Source organism: Castor canadensis, chromosome 15 (genome assembly GCF_047511655.1).
Source record: "Castor canadensis chromosome 15, mCasCan1.hap1v2, whole genome shotgun sequence".
Taxonomy (NCBI): domain Eukaryota; kingdom Metazoa; phylum Chordata; class Mammalia; order Rodentia; family Castoridae; genus Castor; species Castor canadensis.
In genome coordinates, this window is record NC_133400.1 from 84,377,647 (window position 1) to 84,404,299 (window position 26,653).

Sequence of the window (26,653 nt, forward strand, 5' to 3'; positions counted from 1 at the left end):
AGGAATGAACTACTGATCCAAATGACTATTGATATTAATTGAAATAATTATGCTGAGTAAAACCAGTCAGCATAAGACTGTAGTTATATAAAGTTCTGGGAAATAGAAACTAGCATACTGTGACAGATCAGTGTGTTATGTGTGGGGAGGGGGCAGTGGGGAAGTAGTTCAAAAGAGCCTGAGGAAGCTTTCATGGGCAATAGATACTTGTGTTACTTTGATTATAGTGACGGTTTCACAGGTGTATGCATATGTTAAAACTTATCAAAATAAGTATGTAAACTTTACTGCTTATCAATTATGCCTCACTAAAGCTGTTAAAAAGAAAGCATCATTAGAAAGGCTACCGCAATGTTCTAAGTAAGTAGAACAAATAGTGGTGGTAGTAGGAATGAATAGAATGGCTGTAAAAAGTATGAAAGATGGACATTTACAAGATTTGGGTGTGAAGGCAAGGAAAGGCAAGAGTCAGGGGTAATTCCAAGATTGTGAGATTGTATGACATTAAGGTGGTCTGTTAACAGCAATAGAGACGATCAAAAGGATAGACTAAGTCCAGTTTTGGACAAGCCGTTGACTACTGGAACATCTAAATCCAAAGAGCAGTTTAAAACCTGGGACAAGATACGAGGAGCAAGAGATAGTAGGAGTACTTTGGATCTCCACGCTTACGTCTACTGCATACTTGTTTCTCATTTCCTTCAGTATATTTCCTCTCTAGTCCCCCCCAAATAAACTTTCCTCTATGTTACAAACTGAGTCCTCCAAAGGGCGGGGAACGCCCGTCTGGAAGAGTTCCATTTACCTACACATGATCTTCAGGAAACTTCTAGGATCACAACCAGCAACAAAACACATCATTGTCTTACAGAGTTCCAAATATGCACTCAGATAAGTGGAGTTTTCACAGCTCATAAAAAGGCTGTGTATGCTGGCACTATGTGAATAAAGTAATGTATTAAAACTCAAAGGGAAAAGGCAGTATGGGCCGCAGGATCTAAGAACAAGAAGTGGGTAAGACCTATGAAATCATTTCTCTGTTTGCTGCCCCCTCCCTTTTACATCATTCCCTGTCAGAATAGAATTGTTCCTGAGAACTGCAGTGTGGTTCTTCACACCAGAGCCAAAGGAAACATCTGTAAATCTGGAGGGGTTTCAGGTGAACATGCTGCTGAGAGGGCTCAAAGCCTATGCTGGGAACTAATTCCAACTACAGAGTGAACTGTTTTTCTCCTTCCTTCTTCTATTTTAAATGTCAAAGCTTTTCACACTACAATGACACCCTAAAATGATTCTCTTATATCCGCTGCTTCAGTTGAAACAATATTTTTTCATGCTCCACAGAGTACCCACCAGCTGACTCAAAACCAGGAAGGTGAAGGGATTGTCTATTACAAATGCACCATGGAAAGAAAAAGGTGGGACAAAATATCTCTTTCTCTTCAGTGTTTTGTGTTCTCTCAAATCCACAAATATTAATCACTGTTCTAAGGCACTGTTTTAAGTTCCCTAAGGGTTTAAAAGGTATGCTAATGGACTAAATTAGCCCTTGACTACAAGAAGCTTAAAGTGCAATAAAAGTGAACACACAACTGAAGCATGACACAGAAAGCACTGCCCAGTGAGGGGGTAGAAAATGTCATAGCAATTTCCATGGAATGGGGCAATACTCTCTGATGGGGTACCCAGGAGGAAAAGCCATTATGGATGAAATGACATTTGCACTAGATTTTGAAATGCTAAGAGATACACAATCAGGACTGTGAAGAAGAAATAATTTGTCTAGGTAGAGGAAATGGCAGGATTCAGGGATAGGAGTGCGAAGTCAAAGGAGTGTTCAGGAAATAATTCAATGCAGTTCAATAAACATTAGTAAGCACCTATTGGTTACCACACTGCTCAAAAGTATATATATCCTGAAATGAAATGGAAGTTTAGTATAACAATCATAGAGAGTAGGACCAGAAACATGCCCAACTCTACCCTATAGGAACATCTGAACAAGAAGCACGCTATGGTTAGGAGTAGAGGGTCTTAACAGACAACTACTTGGGTTACATTTCCACATATGCCACTTGGATGGGTCAGTTTTGTTAAGTTTCAGTTTTCTCCTCTGTATGGGCACAATAAGTAGCACTTGTCTTACAGAATTGTTGTAAGGATATAGACCAAATAATGGCTATTGAGCCCTTGTATAGGACCTGGCATACAGCAAGTATTACGAATATTTGTTGCTATTATTATTGTTGTCACTGTTATTGAGGACTAATGCTGCTTTTACTGAAAGGCCAGTTTGTTTGGAGCCCAGCTATACCCAGAGGTGTTGCTGGGAAACAATGTCAGTAATGGCTCACTTAACTTCTCTATTTTCTCATCTGGAGTAGATGGGATATAATGACAGCTTACTGTGTGCCAGACATCATTCTGCATGCTCTATGTGTATGACTTCTCTTATTCTACATAACAACCATGATCATTTTTGCAGATGAGGAAGCTGAGACATGGAGAAACCAAGTTGGGTCATAAAGAGAGGTAGTGGCTTAGGAGGAATCAAAAGCAAGCATTACACCTCTAAGGGCCTGTTCTTAATCATTACTGCTCTGTCTTTCAGTTCTACCATCAATCCATATTCTGTCAGTTTTTAAATTGGAAGCTGGCATTTTATCTGGTAGGCAAAGGGTAAACAAAAGCTCCCAAACCAGGAAAAATACACACTCAAATACCCACATTTGTATGGAGCTTTACAACTTATAAAACACTTTCACTCAGTTGATCTATTTTTGTTCCTTTCTGGCCCCAAGTAACTAAGGACTATAAACATGCTAATAAATAGAACCGCACATAAGAAATATCTCCATTCTATGCATTTGTGGGTGCTGACAGATAGGCCTGGGGAACTGAGGGCAGAGTGAATATTTCTTCTTTTGGAGCTGCACTGAGAGCTAAGGGTAGGTGCAGCCTCTCCCAGAACCTAAAGAAGCATTACTATTGGAAGACTTGATTTTTAGCATATGCCCAGTAAGGCACTAGAAACATTGAAGAAGATGCTGTATAAGTTGAACAACACTGATGCTCTTTCCACCTTATTTATACATTACAATTGTTCTTAGCCTTTCTTTATTGGTCAGAAAAATTTCAGGGGAAAAAATAAAGAAGAATGTTGTACTATATTTCCCCATAATACACAAACATACACACATACAAATACAAATTCACACACACTATTGTGCATTTCATTCCACCTCCAAAAGACTCTCAGGTTACACCTTTGGTCTTTGTTTTCCCCTAATAGTGCACTCTGTCTGGTAAACAAAGGCTCTCAAAATATGTTCACAGAATGAAAGCATCTCTCTGCTTGACAGTAACTGTGAAAGAGGGTAAACTGGTGTTAAGATTATAGAAAGGTAGAATTTATTTCATTCATTCAATCTGAAGTTAATTTTTGAATGCCTTCTTTATTCTAGATACTGAGTTAGGTGCAGCAACTTCAGAGATACAAAGGACATAGTGCCAATGTAAGCTACCTACATGAGAGAAATTTATGAAAAAAAGTATTACATAAACTTGAAAAAAAATTTAAAAGTGTGCTTGGAGCTTTGATTTTTGTTTTTTAACAGTACAGTATTATATGCCTACTTTTGAGTGAATGCCAGGAAAGAAAAATAAGAGGCTAACTTGTCTTTTGACTTCTTTTAGGTAAAAGAAATGGAAGCATTAAAAATTACTCCAAAGGATGAGTTAGATTTTAAAGAATAGATGAGCAATTTTCCCTGGTATTATACATTTTTCTCACATACACCACTTAATCTTTGTCCCAGGTTCCTTTTCTATAAAATGAGGGCAGTTTTCCTGAGGGTGTGGGGAAAGTGGCCAGAGGGCAAGAAGGATGCGATATGGTTTAACGGTTTCCTGACTCTGAGGTGTTCTAAAAATACAGCATTTTCATTGCAAACATGATGGAATATGTGTCAACACAGCATGTGTTGCTAGGGCAGCCCTACCAGTAGTTTCACTTACATTCATATAACTCCTCAGCAAATGCACAGGAAGAGAAAGCCACAGAGCCATAGGCCCTCTCTTATCTCCTAAGCATTCTAGTCCTGAAGACATGTGGCAGGCCCCCTGATTACTGATTAGTTTAGGCCAAACAATGAAACTTTGCCATTTGACAAAGACTCTTCCTTTGTCTCTTAAGCTATCACAAATTTATTTGCCTTGGAACTTAATCTGTAGCATAAAAGCCTCACATATTCCACTTAAAAATGGTACACCTAAACTCAGATTAGCGTGTGATTAGGTAGAGAAGAAGGCCTAAAAGACATAATTAAAAATGTCCTTAATTTATTACCATTCCTTAAGTCTATTTTTCTTCCTTCATAGAGGTTAGTGCAAAGCCTTGGCTCTCAGAAGAATTTCTTTTGCAGGGACAAGGGCTTGGTAGAAGGATCCAAGGTTTTCCACCTCTAGAGTTGAGCACAACTCATATTGGACTTGCAAAATAGCTAAGGCCCATCACCATCTGGCAGCTGTATAGTGGCCTGTGTAAAATGAACTGGTTGTCACAATCCAGTTCCCATTAGACAGATGTCCACTTCACAAAGAAAGCATCACACTCAGCAGCCTGTTTGGCAATGAGGAGAGATGACTGGGCATAGAAACTGCATTTGCTTTTTCTTTCTAACCAGGTTGCTTACTCAGTCACTCAATTATACCGAGCAAGCCAGAGGGAATGTGGCAGGTAGTATGGCAACAGCTCTTAGAGTCATATTTTATGCTTACAGATCTATCTAATCCCTTTAAAAAACACCTCACAGTGCTGTTCAAATGTTTCTCATTTATCCTCCTTGGAAGCCATATTTTCCAAATCTAGGTTGTGACTTATTGAGCCACACAGTGTTATCTTCTAAGTCTACCACTAGGACATACTGACTTCACTTAGGGATTGATAGGGATTGCAACTACCCACAATACTCTCAATGGAATCAGGGAGAACGCGTGGGGAGAACAACAGGGAAAGGCCCTTCTTAACCACTCCTGGGTCATCTGGCATCCTTATCCAAATGAAGAAGTTTTTGTTGAATCCTTTAAAAAGGGGTAGGGGAAGGCAAAATGGTCTACATGTTATTACCTGAACAAACCTGAGTATCTTATAAAGGCCTTATTTCCTCTTTGCCCGTTTTTGATTCAATCTAGACAATGAAACTAGGCTGCTGAGAGGGAAAAGTATATTTCTAGTACAACAGAGGAATATACAAATTAAACGGTTCTTTCATTGATTTTTCTTCACTCAGGCAAACATTTTGGTTCACATTCTCTTTTTTAATACCTTGTATTCTTTCTTTAAAAATGCACCTGTACAAACATAAGCAAAAAACAACTTACTAATTAACTAATCTGATTTGAATGAGAATTTTTAAGAAGCATCAGAAACGGCCAGGGGCCTGACTCAACTTGCCTACCAAACACAAGGGCTTGAGTTCAAACCCCAATACCGCACCACACACACAAGAAAAGAAGACGCATCACAGATAGTAAAAAAAATAAAATAAAATAAAAAGAATTACCTTTCTTTCATTATAAATTTGTGTGTGTGTGTGTGTGTGTGTGTGTGTGTGTGTGCGTGTGTGTGTGTGTGTGTGTGTAGTGTGGGCAGAAAATCTATTCAGATTTATTATCAATTACTATATTTCTCTACTAAACAGAATGTAAGTCCTCATGTAAAGGCTGACTTAGTAATATGGTTTTTTTTGTTAAGAGAGGAGTGTGTATCAAAGCTGTTAACACATTTATTTCCTTTTCAAAGTTGTGACTCTTATACTAATTATCTTAATACTTCCTCCAAAATGAGCTATCCTGAAAAGGCTTCTGAAACCAGTGGTGATTCTCGGTAGGGTAAAAGGGTGGGTAAAGAACTAGCTTTCTTGTTTAAATGACTGTCTTGAAGATGAATAGCTCAAGGTGGTTAAGATTCCTGCCAAGAAAGTCAGTAAACTTCCTCTACTCCTGGTCACAGAACACATCGCTACTGACATTCAAAAGTGGGTGTATCTGGCACTAAGAAAGACTATGTTAAAAAAAAATGGGGGGCGGGAGGCACTGCACATAAACATTGAAAATTCAAAAGTAACCTCTTCTTGATAGTAGTTTAGTTGGGAGTGTCAACTCTGAAGAGGTCATGAAGTTTGCATGTCACTGATGAATCAAAACCTAAAAAAACCCATACAGAAAGTATAGTGCAATATAAAACCCAGTCCAATATGCAGAACAATATAACTTAAGGTCTATAATTATTACAGCATATCCATGGAAATTTGGGTTTTCAAAGTAAGACTATTGGACACATAATTATTTTGAAGGAGTCTGCTTTCCTGAAGGCCAGGGATAACAGGATCAAGAATTTTGAATAATTACTTAGGTTTGGAACCTATATGAGGCTTTGTATAGTCTCTCATTTTGAGTATTTATTTGACACTCTTTCTCCAGAGATCACTGGCTTTTATTGACTACATGCAGCCCAACTCATTCTATTACAACCTACAAGGATCAATAATGTTTATTTCAATTATGTATATTTTCCAGCAACCTAGTTGAAAAAGAAGCATTATAAGATTTCCCTACATAAAACTTAGAATAAACCCTTTCTAATGCATGTACTATATACAGTCAGATACCATTACTGCTGTTTCTTCATTGTTATTCTCTTCTATTATATCCACAACTTACTACTTCTTACTCAGTTCCCATTATATGGCAATCACTGCATTAAGTAACTTATAGTCAACATTTTATAAATACTTTATTCCTCAGAAGTCTACATGTAGGCAACATTACATCAATTTGAAAAGAAAAAGCAGCTCAAGTGAAATAATTTCCACAGATTTTAAAACATACATGTGAGTTTTACACACAAACACACATGCCTCCCATGAGTACTAAGGCTACTAATCACTCTTTAATGTCAACTGGAAGTAGGTCCACCAGGAAGGGTTGGTAGTGCTTCCTCAGGACGTGCACCAAATAGCACTACAATGGCAAGAATTTGGGGGGGCCAACTTGATGTGATACTGATACTTTAGTTTGCTAATAGCAGGGCTGAAGCAAACTTCGTAAGTTCATATTTAACCAGAAAACACTCAGAAAAGCACAAGAGCAAAACATTTAGCCCGTTTGGTCCTTTCTGGGGTAGGTTCCAGTGGGAGTGGGGAGGACAAAAGGAAAAGGTGAGTGAGGGCAAATATGGTGAATGCATTTTGTATTCATCTATGAAAATAGAATAATGAAAGCTATTGAAACTGTTCTAAGAAGGAGAGGAGTGGGAAGAGAGAATTATGGAGGGGATGAATTACATTAAGAGATATTGTAAGCACATACATAAATATCATTTTTTTTAAATTTTTTTTTATTTATTTATTTTTTTAGGAGTACCAGGCAGTGTCCTAAGCACTTGGATTGTATTGACTTTTTATTTTTATTTTTTTTTTTTCATTTTTCTTTTATTAGTCATATGTGCATACAAGGCTTGGTTCATTTCTCCCCCCTGCCCCCACCCCCTCCCTTACCACCCACTCCACCCCCTCCCACTCCCACCCCTCAATACCCAGCAGAAACTATTTTGCCCTTATCTCTAATTTTGTTGTAGAGAGAGTATAAGCAATAATAATGTAACCCCCTGTACAACTATTATATGCTAACTAAAAAAAACCATTTAGTCTCTTCTTGCCTTAAACTCCCTACTAGGAGAATAAAAAAAGGTAAAAATGAAGAAAAAGAGGAAAGAAGAAATATGGGCATGTCACTGAAAGGAAAAACCTCAGACTTTTGTCACATGACCTTGGTTTGGTTCCCCTAACTGGTCACTTTATCTATGTTATATGAACAGCACAGAACTTTTTTTTTTTTTTTTTTTTTTTTGGCAGTACTGGGTTTGAACTTGGGGCCTTGTACTTGCTAGGCAGGCACTCTATGACTTGAGTCACAGCCCCAGCCTTCTTTTGCTTCAGTTATTTTTTAAATAGTGTCTCACCTTTTTGTCTGGAGTCAGCCTGGGGCCTCAATCCTCCTACCTACTTCTCTAGAGTGGCTGAGATTACAGGTATGAATCTCCAGACCTAGCCTGTTGGCTGAAATAGGACCTTGTTAAAATTTTACATGAACTGACTTTGAACTGTGATCCTTGTGATTGCTTCTTAAGTAGTTGGGATTACAAGTGTGCACTCTCATGCTGTCTTATGAAGAGAAAATATATCTGTGTTCACACACACACCCATACATACAATATTATAGATAGTCCTAACCCAAAACTGTCTCTGCATTTCAAAAGAACTTATAGAAGTCTAAAATCATCTCTCCTTTTGGAGTAAAGAACATGGCCTGCTAATCTTTATATTCTCAGCACTAGGAACAATGCCTATACAAAGTAGGCACCGTCAAGTGTTTACTGTCATATAATTTGTACTTTGGTAAGCTCTCTGGGCCAATCTTTCATATTTTTCTATTATCTATTAAATTCAACATAAATGACACTCAAGGCTTTCAAGGCTACCCTAACCTCCAAATCAGGGTTACAAAAGGGTTGTGCATTAGCCTTAGGAGGGAGCTTGCCAGAGGCCTACTCCTGGGAACTGTTAGTTCAATTGCTCCTACTACCTCCTTAACTTCCATACTGTGCTCTAAGTTCACCACCTCTGTGTGTAAAAAAGTTTGGTTCAAACTCTATACTTTACCTGCTGTTCCAACATTTTAGATACAAGCAGCAGAATCCTAGGTTTGGCATTAATTGAAAGAGCTCATCTATATATACCCTCACTCTGCACTTTAGCATCTTCAAAACTTCAATCATATTCTCTTCCTTTTTTTCTGAGAACACAATCCCTCCTTTTAATGTCATGCTACAGCCTTTCCCTCTTCTCATTCTCATGACTCAATGCTCTCAGGCCTTTTAAGTTAACCTCCTAGACCTTCCCATATGGCTTCACCTTTCTAGACCTTTGTGATTCACGCTGCTCTCCTTTGGAGCTCCTCCATCTCCTTGATATATCTTCAATAATGCTTCCTAACATTGGGCACAGTGACCTAGATAGGAGCTAAAATGCTCTTTGCAAAAAGCAGTAAGTTCAGTAAGTTCCTTAACACTTGGTGTCTGGTATCATCATTTGTAATGTTGACCATAACCTCATCAGAAGCCTTGTTTCTTGTGCTCCTCACTCTCTAAAGTGTTTTCATATCTCTCTACATGGTCTATGATGCAATTTCCATTACAAACTATAGTAGTTTGGGAAGCATTTTATCTTTTTACCTGAAGCTAAAAGGGAAGGAGAAGGCAACAAAACAGCAGCAATTCCTAGGCTTTATTGGTGAGACACTTAAGAACACTGCAGGAGATGCTAGAGACTATTATAGAGAGACAGGTCTTGATTCATAAGCAGGTTTGGCTGCAGAATTTGTGCTACATAAAACTAAGGTATTAAAATACTTCAAGATATTTTATAATGATTGGAATCTACATCAGCTAAAGAATGTAGTGACAGAATATTCTCTTATTATTCCTTAAGTCTTTTCTCTAATGAGAACAAAGAAATTATATTCCTTTATGTTTCAAATTGATCATCATCTAAAGTATATTTTATGGGTTTCTCCAATTTCAATTAATGTCAAAGTGGGGATACTGAATTAGGGATGTCTTCCTCAGTCACTTACATAGAACATAGAAAGTAAAAAAAATATTGATTCTAAATACTAATTCCTAATATTTCAACCACCATCCTCATGTACCCTGACCCATTAGTTTTACTATTACAATTTGTCCCCATTCAGCTGACTAGCTCTTTGGCATTTATAGAAAAATTTGCTTTGCTTGTTGTGTGGCTGTCCACACAACTCAGTGAAAGAGGCTTGTAGAAATCCAGTACATTGTAATCCATCATCCTATATGTGCCTTTCTTTTGTATTCCTCTTTCTATAACATGCACTGATCAAGGTTGGTTTGAAAATACCCTCAGATATTGGAAAACCCTAATACTTTAGTATGTCTAAGTGATTCAGTTCACTGCCACTTTCTTTAGTGTTATACCTAATATATCACTACATCACCTAATATCTAACTATATTTTACTGAATTTCATGGTATGAGTCAGAAAATTTTCAACTCTCTGGATCAACTGTCCTGAAAGCAACACACTATCATTCTTCATTTTTGTCACCAGAACACATAATTTTAAGATATTATTTTAGATATTTCTACTTTTTCCCCATTTGGCCAATTATCTTTTAATACCTTCTTAGTTTCTAAAAGTTTTGAGAATAATAATTATTCTGTATTTATTCATGATAGTAACATCCTGGGATGCTTATATCTGATAGTTCTCCAGTTTTGTGTGTAAGTTTGGGTCAACCAGTATTAGAAAACAATGCATGAGAATAGATGGTCTCAGGATCAAAAAAATTAGGATGAGGAACAAAGAACCCGAGACCTCAGGCCTACATTTTGTTAGCATTTGGGGGCCATACAAATTTAGCCTTTTAAGAATCTAACACAGGATACAAAAAGTGGTAATAATTGTACTAATAGCATTGTTACATTTTTCCATTAAAGATAAACTTCTTCAAAAGGTAAATATTATTTTTTAATGACAGCATTACAAACACTTCTAAAATAGATTAACCATGATTAATTTTGAACTTTCATTAGCCAAAGTTTGAAGAAGGGAGAAAATAAGCCTTTCAACCTGGAGTCTTTGGAGCAAAAATGAGTAAGGGAGTATAGGTCAAGCTAAGGCAGCTATAAGGCAATACCTAGATGTTTCTAGTAATTGACAGCATTGCCCCAAAACGAGCACCACTCTTTCTGGTCAGGAAATTGTATTTCTTATTTCCAGAGGCCAGGCTTCAGAATGCCCCACAGTACAGCAATTCACAGTGATACAATTGTGTACCTGAGCTAGAGAAGCTCAACTGTGGAGAAATCTCACTGGGTGCAAATAAAAAGGCAAATGAGATCTCTAGGCAGGCAAACTATAAGCACTCTCAATGGCAAATGCAAATTGTGAGGTTGCCTAGACTTCACTTTTTCCATGAACCTATAATATGTTAAAAGCATTCAAACAGGCATAAGCCATGAAGCCCCGGGTTTTCTTCTCCTGCCCAATTTCTACCAAAGAAGTCTGTTCTCCTTTTGTCCAGAATCTGTTTTCTTTAGTCTTCTAAAACTTTAATTCCAGAAATGCAAATCTACTAGGGACCAGATGACTAGGGACTTGCTGAAGGCTTAATGTTCCAGGCAGAAGAGAAGCAAACAAAATGGTCAGAGGTAGCCTGGAGTAATTTGTCTTCTTTGATATTGGCTCTTTCTGTGTGTCCTCTGTCTCCCTCTCTCCCTTTCTTCCTCTTTTTCTCTTCAGAGATGTAAAGATCAAAATGTACCCATGATAAATATTATCTGCTGGGGCAGAAAGTGTCCTTTGATAACAGTAACAGAAATCAGCAGTATACTAGACAAAGCTCAGTCACTCATCTCCAGAGTATGGGGCATCGTAAGGGATTCCTTCTTATCAGAACTTAAAAGGAGAATATTTAACATTTCTCCCTCCTTTATGTCAATCATTCAATGGGTGTTATCTGTGTAAGCTAAAATAAAACTCTATTTGAAAAAAGCTGCATTATGAAATCTTTTAATATTACCATATAACTAGTGAATCTGACTTTTACAAGGACGTGATGAGGATTCCTGCTCGCATGAATGTAAAAATTTTGACTGTATCTGATGTTTGTCCTGCTGGTCCCTGGTCAGTCAACAATGAAAGGATGTCACCATAAGGAACAAAGAGATTTCTGTTCACATAAAATTAACTCAGGATGAAAGTATCCTGTGGGCCATTGAGACAGCACTACTAAAACTGAGACTGCTCCAGAAAATTTAGGGCAGTAACCCTGTTTTTTTCAGAAATGTAGAACATGGAGGTACATATCTGTAATCCCTACCACTCAGGTGGCTGAGGTGGGAGGATGAGTGAGGCTAGCCTGGGCTACATCATGAGACTGTCTCAAAAAAAAAAAAAGATACATTAAAATGTAGCATGGGTTTATCGTCCTGCTTTTTATATTCATTTTCAATTGCTTAATTTGAGATGACATCACTTAAATAAACAGGCTCGAAGTCCATTTCCATTACTTAAGTGATATTTATGACAAGAGTGTTAGGAAGAGAAAAAAGACATAAAAGTGGAAACGAAGCTCTTCCCTCCCACTGTAGACCTCCAACATCATGCCTTACATAAGAAGGCAAAGGGTGTTCTTTACAAACCTTTAATGTTTTAAAGAATAAAACTTACAAGATTATCAACTCTCTTTAGACTATACTAGCAGTATTCACATTTTTGCTCACACTGAATATGCAAAACATCTCTGGGTAATAAGTATTATTTCTATCATATGGATAAAGAAATTCTCTAAACTAGCTTGTAGTAAGTAGTAAGTACCAGTGAGTCTCCTGCTTTTAGGACACATCTCATTCTACCATAGCACAGAAGAATCATCTAGACTGAGAGCTGTCCCTGTGCCAAATTCTAAAACAGTTAGGCTCATTTTTTTTTGGTGTCTTTTCTCTTGTCCCTGTTCATTCTCTAGATTCCTTAAGAAACTTTTCCATTGAACTGAACTAGGGAGAGATTAGGACAAAGTTTGATTTTATTAATGAATTCCTAAAGACTGAAGTAAAGCCTGTAAGATGGAAAGAAATGACTTGCCATCAAAATCTAAGATCAGTGGGGCCAGTCCTGTGGGTCACCCTAACTGCAGTGTGGCCAAAAGGAAACTGAAATGGTATTAGTGTCACAAGCATCATGAAAGCTGCTCTTTTGAAACTCAAAGGTAATAACCCTTCCCAAAGGAGACATGAATTTAATTTCTGTTCCACCCAGAAAACCCTGGGCTCTGAGCACTTCAGGGCTGCAGCTGTAGAGCAGTTATGCCATGACCTCCCAGCACATTTCAAGAAAAAAGGAAGTTTTGTTCTTTGGGCCTGGTTAACATAGTAATAGTCAACATAAGTCACTTCCCTTTTCTATTTTTCTTTTGGTTGGGAAGTCACCAGAAAAAAAGAAACAGTAAAATGTGATCAACAAGGCAGTAGATTAGGGCAGAGGTTCTGTTCCCAGTTTATGTTCTCAAGGGTTCAATGATTTTAATCTAGTCACTCTTATAAAATCAAAATAACAATAATTAACTACTTAAGTTCAGAAAAGTATAAACAGCTTTATCATAGAAAATGTTTTTTCAGAGGGCCATGATCCTGGATAATAGCTCTGATTTGCTATATAATAGGAGAGTGATAATCAATGGCACATAATTTACTACTATTTATAGGTTCCAAGTATGGTCTCATTTGAACACACTTCTTTCCTCATACCTCAATATCTAACCACTCAATTTGTCCTTCTTCTTCTAGGCTAGGTAGTAATCTTTTGCTTTTACTAGCTTCCCTTCTTCAGACCCCAGAGAACATACTCTGACATGTTACTCTTCCCAATCTTCTACCATACCTGCCTTAGCCACCTCCCAACTTGAAGTTCCCTAGGAATCCATTTCTCTGTTTACTCACATATGGACAGTCCAGAAGTACAGCCATCGGGTCCCTGTCAAACTCATAATCTAAGTGTACCTGAGCCTTTTCTGCTCTTCAGTAGTTCTGCTATCCTTTCTCTTATCAAAATTTCCAAAGTAATAATTTTAAACCTATCTTCCTAAGTCTTCAATTCCACCCAGTGCTCTTGGATATTTACTATTTATGGGAAGACTCAGGGCATATCTACCAAGTATGCCCTATTTCCCTCTGTACTGAAAATTTCTGTGATATTAATTCTTAACTGCCTTGCTGTCTCAAATTATCTTTCTACTCTTCTACCTACAACTCTTCAGCTTTTCATTATCTCTCTTTCAGGACCCTGATTCAGGTCTTCTTTATTCTTTATTCTTTTCTTTATTCTTCTTTTGCGATTGCCTTTTGTTCTGCAGAAAAGAAGTCTATATTCATAGCTCCCCATATAGACTTATGCAATTCCTCTTCTCCTCCTCAATCTGTATCCTTTTTCCAAAATTCTCTCAAGTCCTCCATCACCAAATTTGATGGATATTCTTGGCCCACATCCTACTTGACTCTCTGTAGCACCTTAGACTTTGCACAATCAAAACTGAAATTAAGTATTCTCCTCTTCTCTTTTCCTATCATTGCTGGCTGGTTCTCCAATTCTTACAGTTAAGCAAAAATTTTCCATAATCAATACCACAGTTTAATTAAATTCCTTTCTTTCCATCACTGTTACGTCTATATCACTTAGTTCCTCCCTTTCCATTCGTGTCACAGAAAACATTCTTCTTTCAACATAACTTAACAGATTGTACCAGTTTCCTAGACTCCTGTTTGAAGTATCCTTTCCAGAATCATAACAAAGAAATCTCAAATTTTTATCTTAAGAATGAAGGCCCTCTAAACACTATAAATTATAGGCTCCTTCATTTTATTGCACTCCCTCCTTCCATTTCATTTCATTTCTTTTACATTTCCTCTGAACTCTAGGAGAATTCAGTTTTCACAATGCTCCCTGCATATTCTCACCTGCTTGCCTGAATCAGGCAAGTCCATCCACTGTAATGTTCAGCATCTTTACTTACTAAAATTCTACTACTGTTTTTAAGATTTGGTAAAGATGTCTACTCTTCCTATCTCCTGTAAGTTACAAATTATTCACTCTTTGTCTGAACATGCACAGTTTCAATACGCCCATCTCTTTCTTTCTTACTCTTATTTCATGTTTCTTTACACTATAATTGCCTGTGAACTTACTTTATTGTTTATATTAGAATTCACAGTGATGATAATGACAAGTGTAACAATAATATCCATCATAACAAACCCTACCAAATTCCAGCTCTGTGTAAGACAAGTAACTTCATTACCTCAGCAACTCTGTGAGGACTGTCTCCACTTTTAGATGTGATTAAGTAATGTACCCAAGTCCAATACCTAGGAGGTGGCAGAGCCAGAAATTCAATTTAGTCTTGTCAATTTTAAAAGTCATGTTCTTACTTACTATATAGTACTTCTCAAAATTCATAGAATCAACAGATAATCACAGAATAAAACATGCTCCTTATAAGTCCTAATAGGCAGGATAGTTTAATTAGCCAGATTCTTCAGAGTTGCTCAGCCTGCTTGGACAATATATACTTCTATATGGAGAACAAATAGACAGCTTAGACTCTTAACTCTTAAAGGATGAAGACAGGACAAAATTTTTATGTCTAAGATTAAACAAAATATAAAATGCAAAAAGAGAGAGAGAAACCTCTAATTCAACTGGATTAAGTAATAGCCTAATTTTGTATTTTCCCTTGGAACCACCAAAGTCAGTAAAGCAATTAATCAAGGCCTCTCCAAAAGCTTTACCTAGAACATTTAAACCACATTTAGACAGAGCCTCCAATAATTCCAGTTTCCAAGGCTTATGAAAATATAATTGTATTCTGTTGACACAATTAAAACCAATGTAAACTCAGAGTCCTATTTCACATAAGACAGGTAAACTAATATATGGCACACACAGTTATCAATGTAAAGAGGTTAAGGGCTGTAATTCTCTGAGAGCATGTCATCATACAGCCCAAATCCCATAACAACAAATACCTTTACAATAGAGATGTCTCTGTAACAAAAACCTTTTCAAGCTTTGGCTGATATCCCACATTATTTTAAGCAATATTTGATGTGAGACTTGGAGTTCACAGTAATAGGAACTGACCTGTATTTCCAAAGGTAAGATTTTGAATGATTTCATCTGTAACTCCTATCCTGTGATGCACAATCCAAACCCATGATTAGAAAAACTAAACACAAAGACAGAAATGAAATCCACCATGCTCTTAAAGAGTAGGACTCTGACCCAAGACATAAAATAGGGCATATCAGAGCTGGTTTTCTGTCTCATCTCACTGAGAGACAAAATGATGCAGTACATGTAAATGTTTAAATCTCCTCTCGGACACTTATTAACTGGGTAAACTGGGCTACAATTTTTAGTTTTTATGAGTTTCTGTTTTCTCATCTGTAAAATGTGACTAATACCACCTACCTTCAGAATTTTGGTAATAAGAATATTATATATAAAGCTTCTATCAGAGGTCCTGAAATATAGTATTTTCCACAAAAAAAAAGGTCTTCTCTAAGACCTTGGGCTCCTACAAACTATTTCCATCAAACTAGTTAGAAGACCCAGTTAATGGAAGTTAACGAAGCATATAATCCAAATGCAGTCTGGGTAAAGGTGCTGCTCAAAGGAACACCTAGGGAAAAGACAGAAAGTGGGAGTATGACTAAGTAATGCACGTGTATTTACTTGACTAGGAAAAAAGTCTCTTGGCCAAGGTAAGACATGTGTATTCAAAAGCTAAAATGCTAATAAGCAGCATCGTAATAATAAATGAGCTCTGAATATTTTGTCAGAGATCATTTTGAAAAATGCTGGTAACCCAAAACTCAGAGTCATGTTTTCCTAGTTGAGGATAAAATGTGGTTGCTACTCTAGACTACTTTTCTTTGGGTGCTATTCTAGGTGGTGGGAGGGTCCTTACTTGAAGATTCCTTAGCTCAATGCCACATATTATACTGTCTCTCCTCAGTAGAATACTGTAAAAGTATCAAAATAAACTCTAGTTTCTCTGTTTTGGAAACATGTAGATAAGTAACGTCATAATATATTCACAAAATGTTCTCAATATTGTTCTAATCTATGAGGTTTCAAATTCTATTAATTTTTAGATACATGATTTTTCTGTTTTTCAAAATACAGATTTATCAAATTTGTGGTGACAAAGTTTTATGGTATTTTTAAAACAATTCTGTTATTACATGGTATGTTTTAAGATAGAATACTAGAGTCTTATAATCTTTATAGTCTTTATAATCTAAAGGAAAGTCTGTTCACCTTTATAAAATTAGTATTTTATAAAAATTCCTTAAAAAGTATCCAAAACCTTATCAGACCTTGGCAACTATAGGAAACAAAAGATGGCCTAACATTTCTCAGAGTACAATGTGAAGCTGAAAGATTTCTTAGTCCTAAAAGCCTTTTCCTTGACAGTAAGAAAAAGGCTCAGAGAAAAGTTCAGGCCAATACTCAAAGAGCACATACAAGCCAAACAATGACCTTTCTCTTATGGGATGCAACATTAAAAATAAAGTAAAAAGCCAGACAAAAATAGCAAGGTTCAGAGAAAAAGGAACTGTGAGATTCACAGAAAGACAGAAAAGTCCTGAGCAGAGAGGATTGAGAAATTAACAATAAAGAAAAAATAAAATTACTGAAGTGAGAAGGTTAAACTAGTGACAGAGACCAAGTGGTAGCAGCAGAGGAGATATTTTAAGTTCAGTCTGCACAGACCTTATAAAATAGAACTTGAATACACATGAGCATCAGCCTGGTACAATGGTTCCTGGCCTCTATTTTAGTAACTGTAACTTCTACCCCCACAACCATCATCTTAAAATGGAGGCAGTAATGAGCACCAGACTGTACACTTTAATCTTACCAATGATAAGGGCGTAAACCTCAAGCATTTCTGAAGGTGTGCTAACTATCATAAGCCACTAGAGTGCTACTCCCTGGCTCAAAAATGCACACTTCACTTAATGATCCACACTAGCTTTCAAGAATGGACGTCCCTCCTAAAAGTGAACCTTTTCTTTCTCATACCATACTAACAGTATAGAAGGCATTTCAGGGTCCCCACAGGCTGTGGACAAATGAAATACAATTGCAATTACAAGAGAAATCATGGGGAAGTAGCATGGAAAGAGTTAGCTCCTGAAATACAAGGCTGACAAACACTATTCATAGGAGGAGCAGCCACCCCACCCAGGAAGATCCGGCTATGCCTAGAAAGTGACCTCACAGGAGCAATCAGGTGCCTGGACAGAGGCTGGGCAGAGTTCCGGCCCTCCCTCTCTCAGTGTCCCACCTGTCTCAGCAGGCAGGCGGGAGCTGGGGAGGAGCCGAAGGAGCAGCCAGAGCACAAGGGCTGCCAGCACCAGCTGCTCCCAGCAAGCCCTCCCTCCTCCTCCTCTTCTCCTCTCCCTCCTCCAGGCTGAGGGCTCTGGGTAGCTCTGGCTAGCCCAGCGATACCCACAATAGCCTCAATGCCCAAAAGATACCTGGGTGACCACCCCCCTCCTGCCCCATGAGCCCCACGCTGTCTGTACCTTTACTCTGGGGAGGATTCTGACTCCGGTCTCGGAGGACGTTGATCTGGTAGACAGCTCCGTAAGGCTCAAAAAGTTCTTTCAGCTCCTTTTCTGACCACGATCGAGGGATCTGTCCGACAAACATCTTAATGGCATCTGGGTCTGGCTGGTCTGAGTGATCCAAAGCTCCGTTCATCTTGTTGGCTGTGCCGTTACTGTCAAAAACGGAACCAGGAGCCAGAGTTAGGGCTGCAGAGTGAGGGACAGGAAGAAAAAATAGTGGGGGTGGGGGTGAAGAGGCGGAAGAAGGAGGAAGAGTAGCACGGGGAAAGTGCCCAATGAGTCCTAGAAATTTGATGAACTAAAACAAAGCAGAGGCACCATTAGGTTGCTCTTCAGTGGCAGTGGCACAGTTTTCACTGCATGCTGCTGTTCAGCATCATAGCCTGAGCACAGGGTAGCACCAGGCCGCCTGTCACCCAGGGCGTGGACATCTCAGAACCAGGCTTGGGAGGCAGTTGCAAGTTAAGTGCAGGTCTCAATCTGCAAGGCTGCCATCAAAGCAGCATCGCTTAGGCAGCCTATCAGCCTTGTGCTGGCTATCACTGGGAAAGGCAGGGCTGATTTCTGCTGTATTTTTCTCCCTCTCCTCTGCTCCCCGCCCTTTTTTGGAGGTTTGGGAAGAGAGGGGAGAGGTGGTAATAATAAAGTCACATGGAAAGAAAATGAAACACTTGGCAGTTCGTCAGATGACTAATGCAAGATGCTGGTGATGAATCTGCAGAGTGCGCGAGGTATCCATGTGTGCATCAAATTAGTATGTTGTTGCTGCTCAGAATGGAAAGCGCTCCAGCTATGCAGCTCTGTGCAGCTGATTGGCTGCCCACACTGGAGAAAAGGGCCAGAGCTGGGAGGGGGCTCCCCTTTAAAAAGCACATTGTTTAAGGGACCCAGGCATAAAAGGCTTAATTCAGAGAGGGAAAAGCATCTCAGAATTGCCTGCTTTGTGCTGGGGAAAAAAAAAAAAATGCAGCCCCAGAAAGTTGAGTTCCCACTAAAGGACACTGAATATTTCAAATCTTTCACACTCCATAAATTGCTCTCTGTATATCTGACTTCCAGATGTTGCACTTAAGTTCTAAACAATCACACGTTTGGGAGAGAGAAAAAAAAAAGTCTGCCCTCTCTTCTCCTAACTTCAGTAAATATTTGGGGCCAATACAAAGAAAAAAAACCATAAGCTTTTTCATGTCTGTCTCTCTAATGTTTCTCAAATCCCCATTTGGAAGAGAACACTTGTTTAGAGCTTGCAATTATGGTCACCATCATGTAATACAATGAAGACATTCCTTGTTTTCTCTCCCTCCCTCAGTTGACCTAGCGTAAATATCAAGTGAAACCATCTACCCTTTCCTTTAATGCTCCCGAACCTCTTCAAATGTATTCTATACCCAGCTCCTCTGCCAAGTGAGAAGACTGAACACCTCTGAGAAACACTCATTTCTACTGCTGAGGTCTTGGTTCAGCTACTCAGCCTGTGAAAAACAGAAGGTACCTGAACAGCACAAAGTTGGCTGACCCAGCAACATCTATGGTGGTCCATAATCACCCCCCAATGCACACGCAGGAAGGTCAGAAAGGGGACAGACACAGTGACTAAAACTAAACAATAAATGGCAGGTGAGATTTCACTGTAGCTTCAGAGAATATACTAAGAGGGTATTCAAAGACCTTAAACAGTTCTTTATTTTGTTACACATTCAAAACAAGAGCATGTTAAGTCTGCTCAAGCCCTTAAAAGAAAAGAAAATACTGATGGCTAAAAACCCAAAAATTCACGGAAAGGAGAAATCCTAAACTAGGTTTAATGTAAGAAAGGACAATAATGTCAAATATTCTTCACTGAGTCTTGCCTTCAATTTCTACTTCTTATTTCCTTATTTTACCACTTTTAGTTTTTATCCCGAACATAGACAATCAGACTATCTAACTGAAGCATTTTCAAAGCTTTCTCTAATCAACCTTATTGTTATAAAAATGTTCTGCTGAATAAAATATTGAGAAAAAAATCTTTCAACAATTTAGGTGTAATGCAATGCTTGTTTATGTTAGATTTAAAATAATTTATCTTGTTCTTATATACCTATACTTCTTTTCCTATCACCATTTGAGAATTCAATAGACATTTTAACCCTGCGGAGCTGTGACTGCAGAGGGTGGAGGTGGCAGAGTCCAATGCAGTACAGAGTGTAGTGTTCAAAGCATGCTGAGAACTGAGAGTGTGGCAAGACTTATTTCTGGTACAGGAAGGACGTGTGGTTATTGCTGTTGACAACTAGCTAGAATGCAAAGAGGAAGGTACTGTCACAGGTCTTAGCTAACAGAAAGCGGAAGTTCAAAAAATGGGGCTGTTGCATCTTGCCTGTAAAGATCACAGTTAATATACTGGAAGAGGTAGAACACAGTATACCTGTCCTCATGTCTAAGCATTCCTCAATGTTTCTTCTAATGAGAGGCATTTGTACTTTCTCAAAAAATACAAACTCACTGAGTCACATAAAAAAACAAAAGCAGAGATGAGCGCTCCAGACTTACATGCTTGGACTTGATGAAGGTGAGTGCATATTTATCATCCCTCTCACTGAGCAGTCCTTCACAGAACTGGAGACCTCTTCTCATCCTGAGGGAGTATAGTGTAGTAGCTAAGGACCTGGCCTCTGGAATGTGTCACAACTACTTCCTAACTGTGCTACTCTGGGCCTCACACCCTTTATCTATAAAATGGGAACTAAGACTCCATCTATCTCATAGAGTCACATGCTTAGTATAGGGTATATAACCCAGAATAAATGCTCTATAAATGTCAGCTATTTCCACTGTTACCTTCTTTGTATTTGTGATGCACTTGAAATAAGTAGCAATCAGAAATTTACTTTTCAATACAAATTTTTTATAGTAGAGACTCATATCCTAAATAATAATAACAATGATCATAATATGTATTTTTTGTATACCAGATACTGGGCTAGGTGCTTTACATTTTTAATCCTCATAACACCCTATGAGAAAGTAGTAGTTTTTAAATGCTAACATCTAAGAAGTAATTTCCTTTCCCAAGGTTACCAGCTTATAAATTAGGGAGCTAGAATTCAAACCGATGCTCACTAGGCCCCAAAGTGTAAGCTGTTTCTAATCTACTATGTGGATTACATCCAGTCTGGCTTTGGTTGAAAGTGAACATTTCATGGCAAATCAATAGGAAGACAAAGCCAAGAGTAAGTCCTACTGAGTCCCTGGAACCACACAGCCAAATAAAAAGTGGCACTGAAAGAAGCATACATACACCTTTCCTCTTTCTATCTGTGGGAAAGATGGTGCAAAGCTCTGAATTTAAAGAGTCCTAAGGTACTTTAAAACTCATGTTTTCTCAATCGTCATGTAAAAGTGTATCAGTCCCCATAAATCCTTCCTCTGTATTCCCACAGAGTCACACTGATGACCATCTCTCATCCATATTTACAACCTTTCCTATCTGCCATTTTGTAAATAACCATTCAAAGATTTGCATCAAGTGCTAAGGGTGCAAGAATCCCGTCCTTAAATAAAAATCCAATCATGTCTAGTTGTCATGTAAATTAAAGACACCACCACTACCACCACCTTCTTATCTCAATCAAAAGCTTTTATTTGGAATAGGTGGTCATATTTCACTGACTATTCCATTGTTAACTGAATCTCGCACCTTGAATCCTATTCATTCTTACAGTTTGGTTAAGTTTGCTCTAATCCACCCAAGCTCTTCCTTCTTTGGACTCCCAACTTCTGCTTATTTCTAGTGGAGATTCATTGACTTATTTTGTCTTCATAGGGGAGTAGCAGGTAAAGACATTTTTAAAAAATTGTTTCAAATTAAACCCCAAATCTCAGAAAGATCCTCAAAAAGACTTTTAAAAGAATCTGTCTGTCTTACAAACTTAAACTAGCTCACTTCTTTTCACTCCGTAGCCATCTTTGGCATCCAGTACAGTGCCTTCTATAGTGCAGAAATTCAGACTCAAATTCAAATAATATTTATTGAGGACCTACTACTGTTTGCCAAGTACCTAATACACAGTATCACGAAAATCATTTATTTTGGAGATAAAGCAACTGAGAGTCACAGAGGGTAATGTGCCTTTTTTGATGTCATTTCCCAAGAAAAGATGACTGCAGAATGTGGATACAGATATAAAAGCCAGTTGTCATTCCTTCCTATTCTATAATGTGGGCTTTTCCAGGGTAATGTTTCCCATGGACTCTGTGACCACTTGTTGGCCCTGGACACAGACACATACATCTTTGTGGGCACCTTGCCTGAAAACTGCAACAAGGTCCTAAGTGCCAATTCTGCTTTTGGCCCTTGGCAAGGGGCCTACTATCAGGCTCCTCTAGGACAGATGCCATATGGAATTGAACCATAAGCTAGAGAGCATGAAGCCAGTAGGTATTGTTGGTATCAGTCTCAGAGCCAAGATGAAGATGTAATGTTGGAGGAAAAATGAGAATGCTTACTTTTTGCTTTTAGCTTGGCACTGATCTACTTCCTTAATCTATTTTCTAGTAAAAAGAATTAGATCAACAGAGGATATGAAAAATCTTCTGAAGTTCCTCTAAAGAAGTAAAATATCATTAAAAAATAATGATTCAACACTGTATTATTACTAATTGCTAGGCAACAGCTTTTTATAAGGCCTAGTGATGTACAGGTTTCCTTTTGGAGAAGAGAAACAAGAGAACTGAGATCACTAATCTTTCTTCTTGTCCTTGGATTACTTTCTGTGTTATATTTCTTTTATCTATATAAAAGGAAAACCAATAAGCTTACAAAATGGCTATGAGAAATGCCAACTGACCATAAACAACTATATTAATGCTTCCAAAATGACATAAAATTCTGTCTTCACCATGTGTATTAAGCCAAAACCACACAAAAAGATGGGAGAAACTGTCTTGGAAAAATTTTGTCTGAAGGTAGCTAATCTCCCTAGTAGTTATCTATAATCTTATTATTCTAATAGTTTTTGTTGTTGTATTTACTTTTTTGTTCTTTGGACTGATCTGTATTAGTGCTATTCAACTTTATGCCATAATGGAAATGATCTATATCTGCATAATACAATATGGTAACTAACAGCTGTATGTGGCTACTGAATACTTAAAATGTGACTAATGTAAGAAAGAAACTGAATTTTTATTTTAAAAGCTCTAGATAAATTTTTCCTTTTCTTTTCAAATGCTGATTAGAGACAAGATTCACCTAAACATTATCATTTCACAGGGAGCCATTTTATAAAAGTAGGAAAGCAGGAAAATGACATCACAGCTGAGGTACTGAACTGTGGGTAAATTGTTAGTAGGCTGGCTGGACTGGGTTCTGCTTTTGGCTCACCATCTCTAACTGTGGGACCTCAGGAAAATTATGCAACCACTCTGTACCTAAGTTTCCTTACTTATAAGGAAAGAGAGACAAAAAGTATAGTTGTATCTGGCTCTTAATTTTTATAATTCTGTGGTTGTGGTTTGGATATAGAGATTGACTTATGGAAAAAAAATATAGATAATATAATCAGCTACCTGAAACTTTTGTGTGATTTCGCCTTTTGTGACCAATTTAGTTCCCAAGACTCACTATATGCTGGTTGGAGAGTTGACAAGGTGTCCTGTATGCTCTGGAAAGCACCATAGGCTCAGGGAGAGCTGTGAGTGGCCACGGATGGAGATGCTGCTGGAGAACCATCACTCTTAATTTGTGCCAGCGCTCTTCCCAACAATCCTAGCTACAGTCTCATCATTTCAGTCAGCTGACAAGTCACTCTTTCAAAAGGCTCAGGAAACATTTTTTATTATTACTTATACTTAAGAAACAGGCTTTGCCAGAAAACTATCCAAGAATGAGCTGCATAAGGCAAAAACAGAAGAAAGAAGCCTGGCAATGGGTCTGGTACCTCTGGTAGGCCAAAAGTTGGACATGAAATTCATCAATATTAATCATCTTCTACATTGTCTGTCTTGGCATTGTTGGTCATTTTGCAAATACTGTGAACACATATATGTAAATGGAAAAATGAGACCTGTTTAAACTATTCCAGGGATGGGGTAGAGGGGAAATAAATGAAAATGATGGAGGGGGCGAATTCAAGTATGATATATTTGATATATTGTAAGAACTTTTGTAAATGCCACAATGTACCCCTAACTCAACTATATTTTATATATATATATATATATATATATATATTTTTTTTTTTTTTTTAAAGAGTATTCTCTTCTCCATAGACTGGCAATAAGGCAACTGGGGAACAGTCATCACTGCCCTCTGGAAGACAGGAGGATAAACCATGCCTTCCCCATCCTTGGGAAGCTCAACATCACTTCAACCTTATTTCAACTTCTCAATTTAAAAAGAAGAATCAGTTGCCCTTCAACTTCAAGCCCTGGGAACTACAACATCTTATAAAATGTGCCACTAAGGGTTGTCATGAAGAAAGCCTCCATTCTCTGTGACTCTTTTCAATAGGGCAGTTTGCTACTGGTATGACAGAGCTGTGTCCTAACTATAGTGGGTTCACAGGTAGCTGAATACTTTTGGCAAACTTAAAACTCCCAGGATATTAGTTATAACACCAATAAGACATGAAAATAAAGAAGCTCCTATACTTATCTTGAAGGTATTGTTACCATTTATCATGTATAGCAAAACATTTTGAGTCATAGCCATACCAATTATGGAATGAGGCCCCAAATCTCTGAGGTGAGGCAGCCATGTATCTCATGGAAGATTAACTAGAGCAAATAATACCTTAAATACCTCAAAGAGGCAAAATCCTTCTCGTATGTTCAAATTATAAGTAAATTAGTTTTAGATCCTCTGAAGAAAAGGTTCAGAATTACTTTATATACACATCCAAGTAATATGCTTGTCCCTAGGCTTTGACAAAATTTGAAAAAAAAATTCATAAAAACGTATAGGATATCATTTGTTTCAAAGACAACTAGGAAAGAACACATTTGTTATGGGTATTTTGCTAGATTATTAGGGTTAATGCTGGACTGTATTTGGTTTGAAGTCTAAAAACTATACATCTGATTACCAGGCTAAAACGCAGCCATGACTCACAGGGAACTTTCCTGCAGAAAAGGTCACGGATCACCAACATTTGGACTCACCAAGTAAAAAGGGAACCTGCTTACCTCCTCTTAATTTGACTGCTAGTAAAAAGCAGAAAGCTGGAAAACCCCCACAAAGAAGTAAATTTGGAGGCATGTAGGGGGTACCTGATGGCTAAACACACAATAACTCTTGCTGGGAAGGTGGTGAGGCATTGGCTACAGACAGCCCCCACCCTGGAAACTCATTTCCTTCCATGATTTATCAGAAAAAGCTCAGTGGACTTTAGGGTTGAGCAGAAGGCATTTGCACAAGGAGGGGGATGTGTTTCAGATGAACTTTTAGAAATTGCAACAGGGAAATAACCATCCCAAAGAAAACATACAGGGCTTCACATGTCCAAAGTGCTTTAGGGACTCACACCAAAAGTCCTCTCCTAGATGGCTTAGGTTACTATCACTGTCCCCATTTACAGATAAGGAAACACCTCAGACAGCCAGGCAAGTATACCACTCAGTGACAGATCAAGAGTACCCTCAGTCTGATTTACTGGCCCACAGGTGAATGTTGCTGAATTTGGTATCTGCTGTGGGTAAGTAATTGAAAATGGCTCTTTTAGATGATTGAGAAGAGATTATTTTGGCCATCAATTAACTAAAAAGTAAATCATTATAAATGAAGAAAAATGTCATGGGAAACTCAACATGGGCCTTTTTGTGTGTGTGTGTGTGTAGTACTGGCAATCAAACCTAGGAACTTGTGCATATAGTTCAAGCACTCTACTACTGACCTACATCCTTAGCCCTGAACACACAGTTTCCAAAATGAACAATTTTTAACAAAAAATGTTCCCCTAATAGTCTAGTAGCAAATGATGAAAATAAGGGTCACACATCAAGAAAGGCAAACAACACCGACACAATGCATGGCTCCCTGCAGATCAGGTTTTAGTTGCTGTGATTCTCAAAGCAAACAACTCCTGCTTTAGCCACTAGTGAAAATATTTTGCCTGGACTTATTCATGCAAGAGACGGCAGTCAAACTAGATTCATAAAACCCTCTACTCACTGTAGAAACACTGATTGGTCAAAGAAGAGAATTCCCCCTTGCAGAATTTCAAACATGCCACAAGTTATTCTCACACAAAGTCATTTTCTTTCCTTCTCATTCTTACACCGTTATTGAAGTCTTACTTTATGTCAGGCACATGATAGGTTTGAAGGAGAGATGTCTGAGAAATATGTAACTTATGTAGTTAAGCTGCTCATAACCAATGA

General features: G+C 38.0%; 1 protein-coding gene across 32 annotated transcripts in view; it reads right to left on the bottom strand.

Annotated features, from left to right (window-relative positions):
• Positions 1-26,653, bottom strand: part of Celf2 (CUGBP Elav-like family member 2) — an 808,044-nt gene that overhangs the window by 150,107 nt on the left and 631,284 nt on the right. For 28 of the 32 annotated variants that reach the window (XM_074056689.1, XM_074056688.1, XM_074056690.1 and 25 more), the window contains one exon: positions 18,248-18,444. In XM_074056689.1, coding sequence (XP_073912790.1) covers positions 18,248-18,425 — 178 coding nt within the window. In that variant the 5' untranslated portion in view covers positions 18,426-18,444. Of the gene's footprint in view, positions 1-14,949; positions 14,976-15,791; positions 18,149-18,247; positions 18,445-18,610; positions 20,326-20,824; positions 21,146-26,653 lie in introns of those variants that run through there. The other 4 variants (XM_020182687.2, XM_020182688.2, XM_074056699.1 and 1 more) reach the window with 4 other exon arrangements.